The sequence below is a fragment of the Pelophylax lessonae genome (assembly GCF_965119305.1).
Source record: "Pelophylax lessonae genome assembly, chromosome: 9".
NCBI classification, from domain to species: domain Eukaryota; kingdom Metazoa; phylum Chordata; class Amphibia; order Anura; family Ranidae; genus Pelophylax; species Pelophylax lessonae.
Genome location: NC_138776.1, coordinates 255,164,439 through 255,179,089, shown reverse-complemented (window position 1 = coordinate 255,179,089; position 14,651 = coordinate 255,164,439). Strand labels below are relative to the sequence as shown.

Sequence of the window (14,651 nt, the reverse complement as noted above, 5' to 3'; positions counted from 1 at the left end):
GATGACTCAGAAGGAGGAGAATAGGGAGACAATGATGGCCAAGAGCAGAAATTACCGAACCAAGCAAAGTTCAGGTTTCGGATGTTTGCCGAACCCAGTGGGATGTCCGTACAACCCAAACATATCTCCTGAACCTCACGGAAGATGGAAGCTGAATCTTGTAGTTTTTTTATGATGCACAAATACTGCCCCCTTCTTTCCCGGCAAACCAGATTGCATGCATGAATAAGATTCTGGTACAAATTTTGGGAAGGACCCCAAGCTATTGTTTTCTCCTTCAGGGCATTCGGCCTGCTATGGTTCAGGAGAGAGGGGGGATGTGTCGCATGTTTTCTGCCCCCCCCTTTCCTGGCCATCAAGGCTAGATGCCTGGATAAGGGTCTGGTAAGAATTTTGAGGAATACCCCCCCAAATTAAAAAAAAAATGGAGTTGGGTCTCCTCCTCAAAATCTATACCAGACCCATAACCAGGCATGGTCAGGAAAGGTGGAAGGGGACAGGAAATATTCAGCACCCTCCAAACTACACCAGGCCACATGCCCTCAACATTGGGAGGATACCTTGCGGTACCATGTCCCCATGCAGATACAGATAACAGCTGCATGGAATCTCACCTCAGGCTCTGGGAACACAAATTGGAAGGGAGTCGGTGAATCACCAAAAAGTCATTCTGCTATTATTTATTCACCCGAAGTGTTTGACACAGTTTCTTTCGTACTTTCCCTCTGTTTCCATCCTAGCTGTCACTCCATGTAATGATGAATATTGCCGAAGCAAGGACATGGTCCAGAATGTGGCGTCACTGTCAGTGGTCAGTAGAAGAAGGAATAATAGTACCCAATCATTGGTATAAATAGTGATCCATCATTGGGGTGAATGGGAGGAATAGTGCCCCATCATTGGTGTTAGTGGGAAGAATAGTGCCCCATAATTGGTGTCAGTGGGAAGAACAGTGACCCGTCAGTGGGAGGAATAGTGTCCCATCATTGGTGTCAGTGGGAGGAATAGTACCCCATCATTGGTGTCAGTGGGAGGAATAGTACCCCATCATTGGTGTCAGTGGGAGGAATAGTGCCCCATCATTGGTGTCAGTGGGAGGCATAGTGCCCCATCATTGGTGTCAGTGGGAGGCATAATGCCCCATCATTGGTGTCAGTGGGAGGCATAGTGCCCCATTATTGGTGTCAGTGGGAGAAATAGTGCCGCGTTGTTGGTGTCAGTGAGAGGAATGGTGCCCGCCATTGGTATCAGTGGAAGGAATAGTGCCTCATTATTGGTTTCAGTATAAACAAAAGTGCCCAAAGGGCCGAATAAAGGCAAACAAAGGGCCGCATCTGGCTCACGGGCCGCAGTTTGGAGACCACTGATCTATACAATGAGGGTACTATTTTTCCAGGAAATACCGTGTTTCTGGCCACTGACAGTGATCAACAGTTGGGAGCTACACACCCAGCCCGCAGCTCATTGGAGTACAAAGTAGCAGGAGTTTGGAGTTTCGGTTAGAGATCAGTTTGAAGGTCACCTAGGCATCCCTAGTACGCAGTCCTTCTTAGTATGGGAGGAGTATGTGACATTCTCCCCTTGCTTCCAGGATGCACACTGCAAAGACCAAAGGTCCACATTTACCCTTAGTCACCTTAACACCCAAAGCACTGGTGCTCATTGGGAAGAATGCTCATTAAGCTGGTCATACACAGACCAACTTTTGGCTGCTTCCTGCTGAATCAGGCAAAATGCGATCTGTGGGGGGCCCTGCTGGCACCACCCAAAGCAATATTCCCAACGCACGTGTTCCTGAAAATGGCTGAAGAGTAAGTGGATGCTGTAGCAACCACCAGCTGGAGACTGGAAAGACCTCAAGGCAAGAGATTTGTCACCAGTACACCAAGGATCTCCATAAAAGGGTCCAATGCTTTATGGAATGAACACGTCATAGCAGAAGATAGGGACATTTCAGAGCCCTTTCATGGTCGCATGCCTGATAAAGGGGTCCTGCGTGGCCCTTAAACATCGCTATCTGCTGTAATGTGATCATTCAATAAAACATTGGAGCCATTTATGGAGTTCCCTGGTGTGCTGGTGATGCATCACCAGACTTGACCAACCTCGATCTCCAAGGAGAAAGAATGAAAATTTCTGTCCGAACAGTGACTACAGCCAATTCGTTATTCTGACAGCTGCGGGTGCCAGCTGTCAGAATACAATAGCCCAAACACAAGAACAAACAGGGTGCTGGGTTCAGATTTTCTAAGGGTCACGGAAAATGTCACCAGGCACACTGGCTCCAGTTCAGCAGCACTCCATAAAAAAAAAATCGACCACACCCAGGAAAAAGGACCCAGAGTTGAGAATCCACATGTATACAATCAAAGGTCCAAGAGTCCAAGGTAATTTAATGATAAACCTGATTCATATCAGAATAAAGACAACACGTTTCGGGGTCTACTGCCCCTTCATCAGTGCTTAAGAATTTTGATTGTGCTTAAATGGACTCAGGTGAGCAGATACCAAATAAACTTGCACTGTGCAGAAGGCCTCAGCTGACGACTGAGTACTAGGTTAGGGGCTCTCCCGAAGAGCGACCTCCCCCTTCCTGTGACAGGGGAGGAAGGAACGTATGGGCCTCATCAAGTGGTAATATTAGCGTAGCCAATTTTTGGCTCCTTGTTTGCAGCACTAAAAACAATGCCAGAACTTTGCCCTACTGAACCTTGTTGAAGGATCTGTGAAGGATGCCACCTGAACATTAATCTGATTAAGTTGCACTGGTGCTGAATTGCTACGTCCCCTATAAACTAACTTAATTCCAAGACAACTAAATAGCATCTTTATTCTCTTTATGTGTTTGAGGCTTATTTTATTATTCGCTAGCAGCATGTCAGGAAACTTTATCTCAATTTGCATAAAGTGACTCAGGACAAAGTAAGAGGGTCACTTATTTCCCACTTCCAGAGAGAGAATAGCAACGTCACATGACTCTCCCAGAATCCCCTCCCCCTTTCCTGGCAGGTCTTTTTTTAATTGAGAGGTACAGAAGTATAGGGAAAAAAACCTGTTCATGTGCCAGATTTAATTTCCTCTTGTGGACTCTTTTTGAACTTAGCAAGTGATGGTGTCAGCCCTGCCCAGTTGTATTTTGGTAAACTACTAAATCCCTCCCACTCTCCTCATTTCCCAGGGAGTAATTGTTCTGTAGTCCATGATAAGAACTCAGGAAGTGTACACAGGATATAAGGACTTCTGAATTTGTTATATGATCAACGGGTTTTTCTTTTTCTACCCAACGGATATAAGAAAATGCTTCCAATGGTACAGTGCATCCAGAAAGTATTAACAGCGCTCCACTTTTTGCACATTTTATGTTACAGCCTTATTCCAAAATTGATTAAATTCATTATTTTCCTCGAAATTCTACAAAAAATACCCCAAAATGATAACGTGAAAGAAGTTTGTTTGAAATCTTTGCAAATTTATTAAAAATAAAAAACGAAAAAAGATCCCATGTACATAAGTATTCACAGCCTTTGCCATGACACTCAAAATTGAGCTCAGGTGCATCCTGTTTCCACTGATCATCCTTGAGATGTTTCTACAATTTGATTGGAGTCCACCTGTGGTAAATTCAGTTGATTGGACATGAATTGGAAAGGCGCACACCTGTCTATATAAGGTCCCACAGTTAACAGTGCATGTCAGAGGACAAACCAAGCCATGAAGTCCAAGGAATGGTCTGTAGACCTTCGAGACAGGATTGTATGGAGGCACAGATAAGGGGAAGGGTACAGAAAAATTTCTGCAGCATTGTAGGTCCCAATTAACACAGTGGCTTCCATCATCCATAAATGGAAAATGTTTGGAACCACCAGAGCGGGCTGCCCAGCCAAACTTGAGTGATCGGGGGAGAAGGCTTAGTCAGGGAGGTGCCCAAGAACCCGATGGTCACTCTAATAGAGCTCCAGCATTTATCCATGGAGAGAGGAGAACCTTTCAGAACAGGGATCCTCAAACTACGACCCTCAGGCTTTTGCGGAACTACACATCCCATGAGGCATTGTAAAACTCTGACATTCACAGACATGGCTGGGCATGATGGGAATTGTAGTTCCTGAACAACTGGAGGGCCACAGTTTGAAGACCCCTGTTTTAGAAGAACAACTATCTCTGTAGCACTCCACCAATCAGGCCTGTGTGGAAGAGCGGGTAGACGGAAGCCACTTCTCAGTAAAAGACACAAGACAGTCCGCCTGGAGTTTGCCAAAAGGCACCGAAAGGACTCTCAGATCATGAAAAACAAAATTCTCTGGTCTGATGAAACATAGATTGAACTGTTTGGCCTGAATGGCAAGCGTCATGACCGTAGGAAACCAGGCACCATGGTGGTGGCAGCATCATGCCTCTGGGGATGTTTTTCAGTGTCAGGAACTAGGAGACTAGTCAGGATGGAAGGAAAGATGAATGCAGCAATGTACAGAGACATCCTTGATGAAAACCTACTCCAGGGCGCTCTGGCCCTTATACTGGGATGAAGGTTCTTCTTCCAACAGGACAATGACCCTAAACAAACAGCCAAGATAACAAAGGAGTGGCTATGGGACAACTCTGTGAATGTCCTTGAGTGACCTTGCCAGAGCCCAGACTTGAACCCGATTAAACATCTCTGAAGAGATCTGAAAATAGCTGTGCATCGACGCTCCCCATCCAACCTGATGGAGCTTGAGAGGTCCTGCAAAGAAGAATGGGAGGAACTGCCCAAAAATAGGTGTACCAAGCTTGTAGCATCATACTCAGAAAGACTGGAGGCTGTAATTGGTGCCAAAGGTGCTTCAACAAGATATTGAGCAAAGGCTGTGAAAACTTATATACGCATGTTTTTTTTTTTTTTTAAGATTTTAATTTTTATTATTATTAAGGCAGGGAATTACAAATACTGCATAACAAAAAAAATATAAATAATTTCATACATTTTTATACATAAGCAGTCTTATATTCATATATTTATCGTGAAAAAAAATAGTCATATTAACCTATCTCATACCCCTTATTTATATAAAGTAAATTTATTTTTAATAAATTTGCAACGATTTTAAACAAACTTCTTTCACATTGTCATTATGGGGTATTGTTTGTAGAATTTTGAGGAAAATAATGAATTTAATCCATTTTGGAATAAAGCTGTAACATAAAAAAATGTGGAAAAAATGAATAATTTTTCTGATGCACTGTATATTTAACAGACCAAAAGTGAACAAATAAGAGGAGCACATGAATAGGGTTTACATACACTTTAAAGCATGAATTTTGGTTTAAAATTTTTGCATTTATTTACACGGCTGGAGAATCACAGGAAGTCCACTGGAGCATTCGTGCCATGGCCACCATTACATTTTTTTTTTTACAATAAAATAGAAATATAAAACATCCAGCAAAAAAATACAACTTTTCTTTTTTTTTAAATGAAAAAAAAAAAAAAAAACAATTAAAAGGACTTAACGAAAAGCAGCACCTGCTTAAAGTGTAAACATTAAATCTGCTTTCTATATGGTCTACATTTAACATTTTCCTATCTATTATACGTCCTATTGTTCATGGAAGTTTGGTGGCTCCTTCCATTCCTTTTCCCAAAGTCTCACTTCCAGATGGGAATGTCTTTTTTAATATCAGTGTATTTTTTTTCCCAAGAGCAAACAGCCCTAGTCCAGCAGACATTTTTCAGTGTAAGCATACAGTAGATTTTCCTAAGGTTCAACCCAAACAAAATGTGGAGTTGTCCTAGGTACTAAAAGAAACATCCTTAAGCCCCGTACACACGAGTAGAAATTCGGCCGGGAAATTTCGTCCGACGACCGATCTGCCAATTTTCGACTTGTTAGTATGGTGCTTCCGACAACCGACTCCGACTTTTCGGCCGAAAAAATCCTGGTGTGCAGGCTATATAATTTTTGTTGACCGTCAAAACATGTCCGATTTTCGTCTCATTAGTACAGATTTTGATGGGGAAAAATCTTATGAGCTAGACTAGGCATGCTCAGAGATGAAAGAACACATAGAAAGCAATCCAACACATGACATCACTTCTGAAATAGAATTCTGTCGTGCAGGAAAATTTGTGTGCTGTCTAGAGCACATTCCAACCAACAGACACCACTCTGGACAAAAGACGGACGACCGGTCGACGGAAATTCGTTGCGTGTGTACGAGGCTTTAAAGGGTGAGTCCAGCTGACAAAAGTTGGGAATTATGGGCGATCCTACTATTGGAGTGGCATATAAGCAGCTGTAGGGACTCAATGAGTCCACCAGGTTCGGACTATAACCTAAATATCATTTCTGGTAGGACTGACCCTTTGGGTTCTATTTATAAAAAATGTGCTGGACAAATGTCACAAGCCTTTGACCAGCTCCTACGAGTTTTGACCTTATTTTTGCTATGTTGATTTCAATATGATTGTCAGCTCTATCTAATGGTCATAATGCATTTTTTTCCTGAAATAGCTCAATCAGGAAAAATATTAAGACCACTAGATAGAGCTGACGATCCTCAAAATAACTGTATTAAGCAAAATAGGGTCATAGTTTGTGAGGGTTGGTTGAGTGCTTGTGGCATATGTACACATTTTTTATAAAATATACCCTTTAGAGATTCTATTATTTCACAAAGTTAAGATATTTGGCTTCACATCAACATCTGCATTCTCATCCTTGTGTGCTTTTTGGTGCCGAAGCAGTTGCAGCTTCTTTTCAAACCTCTCCCCACACTCTGAACACGTAAATTGCTTCTCACCCACATTACTTCGTTCCTGTATCACAAAGCCTAATTTACGAATGAAGCTTTTGCGCCATTCTGAGGTGGTACTTGGCCTTTCGCTTTTGTGAATCCGCTGGTGTATGGTCAAGCCTAATTTATTGTGAAAATACTTACCACACAATGGGCATGAACATGGCCTCCTCTTCTTGCTGTGGCCCTTCATGTGTCTTAAAAGATAGGCCCTACTCATGAAGTACCTCCCACATTCTTGACAATAGTGGAGATTCATCCTGGTATGAAGTCTCTGGTGCTTAACCAGATTGATTCTCTTGATGAAGTGCCTTCCACATTCAGAGCACTGATATGGCTTGTCAATGGCTGGGTGCTGTTCACACTTGTTGGTGAACCCCACACCTTCCTCTGAATTAGCAAACCCTGTGGTTTCCATGTAGCCTTCATGCTTCTTCTCATGTCGTCGAAGATTGGAATTGCTGACAAACTGCTTGCCACATTTAGCACAAGAGAAGGGATTCTTGGTCGCATGGATTTTCTGGTGATTGGAGAGGTTGGTTGCTTTGTTAAATCGTTTTCCACATTCGTCGCAAGAGTACGGTTTGTCCTCAGTGTGAATCTTCTGATGCTTCTCAAGGTTCATCAGGCTGAGGAAACATTTGCCGCAGTCGTGGCAAGTGTACTGCTCGGCTGTGGCATGAATTTTCCTGTGCCTACCAAGACCCGATTTATGCTTAAAATGCTTCCCACACTCAGTACACGAGAGTGGCCGATCTTTCAAATGGATCTGTTTTGACTTCTTAGGTTTCTTTGGAAAGTCGGATGGGCAGTGTGTCCCGTCAACATAAAGTTCAATTTCAGCAGGGACCTCTTCCTCACCTGACATGGGTTCTTCCTTAATGTGGACAGAGTTATATTGTACAGGTGCTATAGATGTGTATGTGCTAGGATATGGGGGAATCTCTTGATATAGATTGGGTTCCTGTTTAATAGGAGTAGATGTGCCCAGGTAACACTCTTCAGAAGTGGAAGAGCTAGTGTATGGAAGATTTTCTTCCTCTTTGCATATGTAGGATTCTTCTTTAATACGAACTGTTGTATACTCCATAGAGTCTACGTGGGAGGAAATATCAGACTGTAGATGGTGTTCTTCTTCACGCAAGGGAGGTACTTCCTTATTATCTCCTGCTGAATCTTGTGTTCCAAACGAAGAACTATACAAGTTAGGGTCAGGCCGATACCCTTGTTTATGCAATAGTGCCCTTGCCTTTGCATAAGTAAGGGCATACGTGTGGTCCCAAAGCGGGGAATACAATTTACCCACGCACAAGGCAGAGTTCCTAATATTTCTAGATATACCATGCATAGAATTTGTGTCCGTGTGCTTTTCAAAGTGTGGAAAATGTCCTCCTTCATACAGAATTGACATTTTGGCAATGTCTACCATCCGGTCATCTACTAATGTGTAGTTTGTAGCAGTTATAACAATATCGTAATCTTCCTCCACCCCATATTGTGATGACATAGGGGACTGGCATGCGCTGCCTGGACTTCTAGAATCTGTTTTAAAAAACAAAAATCAGGTAAAGAACAGATTTCAGTTTCAGCTTGCTACATGCCAAGGTTAATTTTATTTTAAAGAACACTTCAATTTAAAAGCAAACCCCCAACCTTTCCCAATGAGGCTGAGCTTAGAAAAATAATGCTCTTCACCAGATGTATGAAGCCAATGAGTGATGCCCTAGCATTTACCAATTACTACTAATTAACAATAGACACTAAAATTTTAAGCTTGCTTGACCATCATGGGGTACTCCTGTCTTGTAAAAGCCTCTAAAAGACAACATCTGCCAAATTGAATTATAAATGTATAACATAACTCAGCATCATTAAGCTAGTACATTGCTGTAATCCAGGTTCTTGTGTGGTGCACTGGTGACTTGGGGGCTCGTCCGGGATGAGATGAGATAAGACCATGGCTGTGTGGAGTAGCCATATTACCTTAATTGGGCAGGCACCTTTTTATTATTTCATCAAAGTTTTTAAAAGCACCCTTACCTGGTGATGAGAACGGCTGTTGATTCTCCATCATTTGGTGATACAGATAGTTGTGTCTATTCAAATACTCCCACTCCTCCAAGGAGAAATAAACTGTGACATCCTGACACCTTATAGGAACCTGACACACACAATGATATAATCAGCATCCAGACATTTCCTGTTACTGGATAATGTCCTATAATTCCTGGCACAGCTCACCTCTCCCGTTAGCAGCTTGGTTATCTTGTTAGTGACTTCTAGAATCTTGTTGTAGTTGTTTTTCTCAGATGTATTGAAGTAAGATGGGGAATCCATGTCAAGGCTTTTGCTGCATTCTTGTAAACCGTGGGAAGGGCTACTAACTTTTAATTGATCACCAGATTTCTTCATAATGATATAATCCTAGAAATTGAGAGATGCACATCAATAATACAGATTCCCCTCATATCCTATGTCACGTGACCTTTCTAGAATTCTCCTAGCCTCTCTGGTCAAGTCTGTGCATTATTAATAGAGATAAGAGTTTTGTCATGTGACCTTCCCATAATCCTCTTCACCTTTCTTGTCAGCTAATTGTTTTAATAATAGGGATAAAAGTGATGTCATGTGACTGCCCATACTCCTCCTCACCTCTAAAGTCAGCTACTTGTTTTTATAATTGGGGATACAAGTAATGTCATGTGACCCACCCTGAATGTCATGTGACCCACCCCTCACCTCTTCAAATAGCAGATGGAGAATTTTCAAAGTTAGCTTTATTATTCTTTCAGTGATCCTATTTTTGCCATTATCCATGCTCATGGAGTTATAGACATATATATCAATAGGATTTTTCCTCTATAATCTGCTTTCACTCAAAGGTTTCTTTAGCGCTCCATCTAAAATAAACAAGAGAAGAGTTATATTATAAGAAAGGCCAACAGTCCACTTTTTGTGAAGAATCAAACAACAATTTAAGCGTTATACCAAAATATTTCCTACAGGGTTTTAATATCCTTTAGTGATGACCAAATATATCACATTATCTTCTCTATATGTTTTATACATGAACAGTTGATTTTTTTTTTTTTTATTGAGCTGTTGGGAGCACCATTTGCTTGGTTCCCAAAGTCCAAATCTTGCAAGCATTCCTAGATGAGATTCCAGCACAAAAGCCATGCTCCAGAAGTACTAAAACTCCACCAAGAACCGTCAAACTTCACCCACAATACTGTTTGTCAATTAGGTTTGCCCCCTTATTGCACACAAAGCTAGAGAACATCAAGGTTTGTCGGGAGCTGCCACGTAACTTTCCTCAGTTGAGTTACGCTTAGTATATACCTTGTGCATCTTTGGGTTCCTCTCAATGGACCTGAGATCATCTATGGATCTTGGAGCTTTAGGGAACACCACATGGAAGGAAAGTAGAATTGCTAAAAATATTATCCTCTTAGAAGTGATCTTCCAGTTTCTTGTAGGTACTTGAAAGTTCCCAGGTTTGCCCACCCGATGGAGCAGTAATTAAAGGCCCCAAACCCATTGTTAAGAAAAAATGTCAGTGCTAAGATGTTTTTCCCAGCAGCCAGTAAGATTTAAACCTACCTTAAAAGTCTAATTGTAAATGGTAATACACCAGGACACTAAACAAAATTTGGGAAGTACAATGCCCCTGACCCTAAGTGCAATCTGGATTCTTGGTGCAGTGGCATTCTACTCAGTTGAGTTATACCTAGTAAACCTTGTTTATCTTTGGGTTCCACTCAAAGGACCTGAGTTGTAGGATCATTTATGGATCTTGGTGCTTCAGTGAACACCACATGGAAGGAAACTAGAATTCATCTGTTGAAAAGATTATCCTCCAGTTTCTTGTAGGTACACCAGGACAAGTAACAAAATTCCACTATGTAGGAAGTACACTCACCATGACCCTGTGAAGTGCTATTTGGATTCTTGGTGCAGTGGCATTCTACTCAGTTGAGTTATACCTAGTATACCTTGTTTATCTTTGCGTTCCTCTCAAAAGATCTGAGCTGTAGGATCATTTATGGAACTTGGAGCCTCAGTGAACACCACATGGAAGGAAACTAGAATTAATCTGCTGAAAAGATTATCCTCCTAAAAGTGATCTTCCAGTTTCTTGTAGGTACACCAGGACAAGTAACAAAATTCAACTATGCAGGAAGTACACTCCCCGTGACCCTGTGAGGTGCTATCTAGATTCTTGGTGCAGTGGCATTCTCCTCAATTGAGTTATACCTAGTATACCTTGTTTATCTTTGCGTTTCTCTCAACGGACCTGAGCTGTGGGATCATCTATGGACCTTGGAGTCTCAGTGAACACCACATGAAAGGAAAGTAGAATTCAACTGCTGAAAATATTATCCTCCTAGAAGTGATCTTCCAGTATTTTGTACGTACTTGAAAGTTTCCAGGTCTGCCCACCTAATGGAGCAATTATGGAAGACCTCAAACCTCAAAAATGCCAGTACTAGGAAGTTTTTTCCAGCAGCCAAAAAGATGCAAACCTGTCTTAAAAGTCTAAATGTGATTGGTAATACACCAGGAAAAGAAACAAAATTTAGCTATGCAGGAAGTACACTCCCCATAGCCCTGTGAGGTGCTATCTAGATTCTTGGTGCAGTGATATTCTCCTCAATTGGGTTATACGTAGTATACCTTGTTTATCTTTGGGTTCCTCGGAATGGACCTGACCTGTAGGATCATCTATGGATCTTGCAGCCCTATTGAACACCACATGGAAGGAATGTAGAATTTAAACACTTAAACAGATATACCCCTTGCACTGATATTTCAGTTTCCTGTAGGTACTGGTAATCTCCTGGATGCAGAAAAATGTCTAAATGTAAATGGTGATACACCTGGACACGAAACAAAATTCAACTATATGGGAAGTACAATCCCCATGACCCTGTGAAGTGCAATCTGGATTCTTGGTGCAGTGGCATTCTCCTCAATTGAGTTATACCTAGTATACCTTGTTTATCTTTGTGTTTCTCTCAACGGACCTGAGCTGTGGGATCATCTATGGATCTTGGAGTCTCAGTGAGCACCACATGGAAGGAAAGTAGAATTTAACTGCTGAAAATATTATCCTCCTAAAAGTGATCTTCCAGTTTCTTGTAGGTACACCAGGACAAGTAACAAAATTCAACTATGCAGGAAGTACACTCCCCATGACCCTGTGAGGTGCTATCTAGATTCTTGGTGCAGTGGCATTCTCCTCAATTGAGTTATACTTAGTATACCTTGTTTATCTTTGCGTTCCTCTCAACGGACCTGAGCTGTGGGATCGTCTATGGATCTTGGAGTCTCAGTGAGCACCACATGGAAGGAAAGCAGAATTCAACTTCTGAAAATATTATCCTCCTAGAAGTGATTTTCCAGTATTTTTTACGTACTTGAAAGTTTCCCAGTCTGCCCACCTAATGGAGCAATTATGAAAGACCCCAAAACCGTTAAAAAATGCCAGTACTAGGAAGTTTTTTCCAGCAGCCAAAAAGATGCAAACCTGTCTTAAATGTGATTGGTAATACACCAGGAAAAGAAACAAAATTTAGCTATGCAGGAAGTACGTAGTTATACGTAGTAAACCTTGTTTATCTTTGGGTTCCTCGGAATGGACCTGACCTGTAGGAATCATCTATGGATCTTTCAGCCCTATTGAACCCCACATGGAAGGAATGTAGAATTTAACCACTTAAACAGATATACTCTTTGCACTGATATTTCAGTTTCCTGTAGGTACTGGTAATCTCCTTGATGCAGAAAAATCTCTAAATGTAAATGGTGATACACCTGGACATGAAACAAAATTCAACTATATGGGAAGTACAATTCCCATGACCCTGTGAAGTGCAATCTGGATTCTTGGTGCAGTGGCATTCTACTCAGTTGAGTTATACCTAGTATACCTCCTTTATCTTTGGGTTACTCTCAAAGGATCTGAGCTGTAGGATCATTTTTGGATCTTGTAGCCTCAGTGAACACCACATGGAAGGAAACTAGAATTCATTTGCTGAAAAGATTATCCTCCTAAAAGTGATCTTCCAGTTTCTTGTAGGTATACCAGGACAAGTAACAAAATTCAACTATGCAGGAAGTACACTCCCCGTGACCCTGTGAGGTGCTATCTAGATTCTTGATGCAGTGGCATTCTCCTCAATTGAGTTATACGTAGTATACCTTGTTTATCTTTGCGTTCCTCTCAACGGACCTGAGCTGTGGGATCTTACTTTTCCACTGCAAGTACCGGCTCGGCTCCACTCGGCCCTGCTTGGCTCTGTTGGTTTTCCACTGCATGGTACAGTGTTGGAACGGTTCGGTATGGTTCGGTGCGGTTTGCTTTTCCACTAAAGTAAAGTGGGTGGGATAACAATGATTCTCTGACCAATTAGTGGCTAGTAGTGACAAACAGTCAAGGCTGCATGCAAAGGATTGTAGGATATGGTACCAGTACTGCCCTGTTGGAACCACAACTGAGGTGGTACTATTTAAGCGAGCCGTACCGTTCGGTTCCAAGTAGTGGAAAAGCGCCGCCATACCGTTCCTACACCGTTCCATGCGGTACCAGCAGTGGAAAAGCACAAAAGCGAGCCGAACCGTTCGGTTCCATGCAGTGGTAAAGCGGAGTCTCAGTGAGCACAACATGGAAGGAAAGTAGAATTCAACTGGTGAAAATATTATCCTCCTAGAAGTGATCTTCCAGTATTTTGTACGTACTTGAAAGTTTCCAGGTCTGCCCACCTAATGGAGCAATTATGAAAGACCCCAAACCCGTTAAAAAATGCCAGTACTAGGAAGTTTTTTCCAGCAGCCAAAAAGATGCAAACCTGTCTTAAAAGTCTAAATGTGATTGGTAATACACCACGAAAATAAACAAAATTCAGCTATGCAGGAAGTACACTCCCCATAACCCTGTGAGGTGCTCTATGGATCCTTGCTGCAGCGGCATCCTCCTCAATTGAGTTATACCTAGTAACCTTGTTTATCTTTGGGTTCCTCGGAATGGACCTGACCTGTGGGATCATCTATGGATCTTGCCGCCCTATTGAACACCAAATGGAAGGAATGTAGAATTTATCCACTTAAACAGATATACTCCTTGCACTGATATTTCAGTTTCCTGTAGGTACTGGTAATCTCCTGGTTTTTCCCACCTTCTGGAGCACTTATAAAATGCCCGCAGCCTGATGTTAAAATGAAGCCGGTACTAAGACAATTTTTCCAGCAGCCAATAAGTTTCAAACCTGCCTTGCAAGTCTGAAAGTGAATGATGCAACACCGAGACGGGAAAGAGGAAATTCCACCATGCAGGAAGTACAGTTCCCACGACCCTGTGAGGATTCTTGATGCTGTGGAACACAACAAAGATCTCAGATTAGGGTGAACTTCATGTCTTTGGCCCAGTACGTTTTCTGTATAGAAGCTCAGTGAGTGCTTTCATTGGTTTTCTGGAATTCCTCTTTAAAAGTCAAAAATGTAAAAAATAGGCATTACGAAAAACCATGTGTGCAAATGGTATGTGCAAAGGATCAGCAGCAAAGCTTGTATGCATATACAGTATGTAAAAGGAATAGTGTGCATAATAAAAATATTACCAGGCCTATAGCAGCTTCATCTGCAGTAATGGCTTACCTTTCTATCCAGCTCCATGTCGATGAACTGGAAGTTGATGCTTAGCAAATGAACTCTTCCTGGCTTTGCGTTCCAGCAGCTTTGTTGTGCGTTCCCCAGCAGGATGAGCTCTTCTACTGCTGGAGGACAACAGAATGGAATCGGTGCCACCTAGCGTTCATTCCAGGCATTGCTTCTACGTTTTCCGTAGTCCTTTTAGTATTTTTACTTGTTCATATATA

At 41.9% G+C, this 14,651-nt stretch overlaps 2 protein-coding genes across 2 annotated transcripts in view; both read right to left on the bottom strand.

Moving 5' to 3' along the window:
* The window catches only part of LOC309564383 (uncharacterized protein), a 110,038-nt gene that overhangs the window by 46,466 nt on the left and 48,921 nt on the right, over positions 1 to 14,651 (bottom strand). The window lies entirely within an intron of this gene.
* LOC309562645 (uncharacterized protein) lies at positions 6,208 to 9,642 on the bottom strand. Its single transcript, XM_082266918.1, has 4 exons — positions 9,514 to 9,642; positions 9,016 to 9,198; positions 8,815 to 8,935; positions 6,208 to 8,316 (listed from the first exon to the last, which is right to left on the bottom strand). Exons 1-4 carry the CDS (start codon positions 9,595 to 9,597, stop codon positions 6,650 to 6,652), a joined length of 2,055 nt encoding a protein of 684 aa, XP_082123044.1. The 5' UTR covers positions 9,598 to 9,642; the 3' UTR covers positions 6,208 to 6,649.

Bases quoted from the DNA above. Each gene is read 5' to 3' on its own strand.
- LOC309562645 (XM_082266918.1), bottom strand. From the start codon at position 9,597: ATGAGCATGGATAATGGCAAAAATAGGATCACTGAAAGAATAATAAAG. The intron at 9,199-9,513 runs GTGAGGGGTGGG...CTCAATTTCTAG, and splicing joins TCCATCTGCTATTTGAAGAG to GATTATATCATTATGAAGAA. The intron at 8,317-8,814 runs GTAAGGGTGCTT...TTTTTAAAACAG, and splicing joins ACAGCCGTTCTCATCACCAG to ATTCTAGAAGTCCAGGCAGC.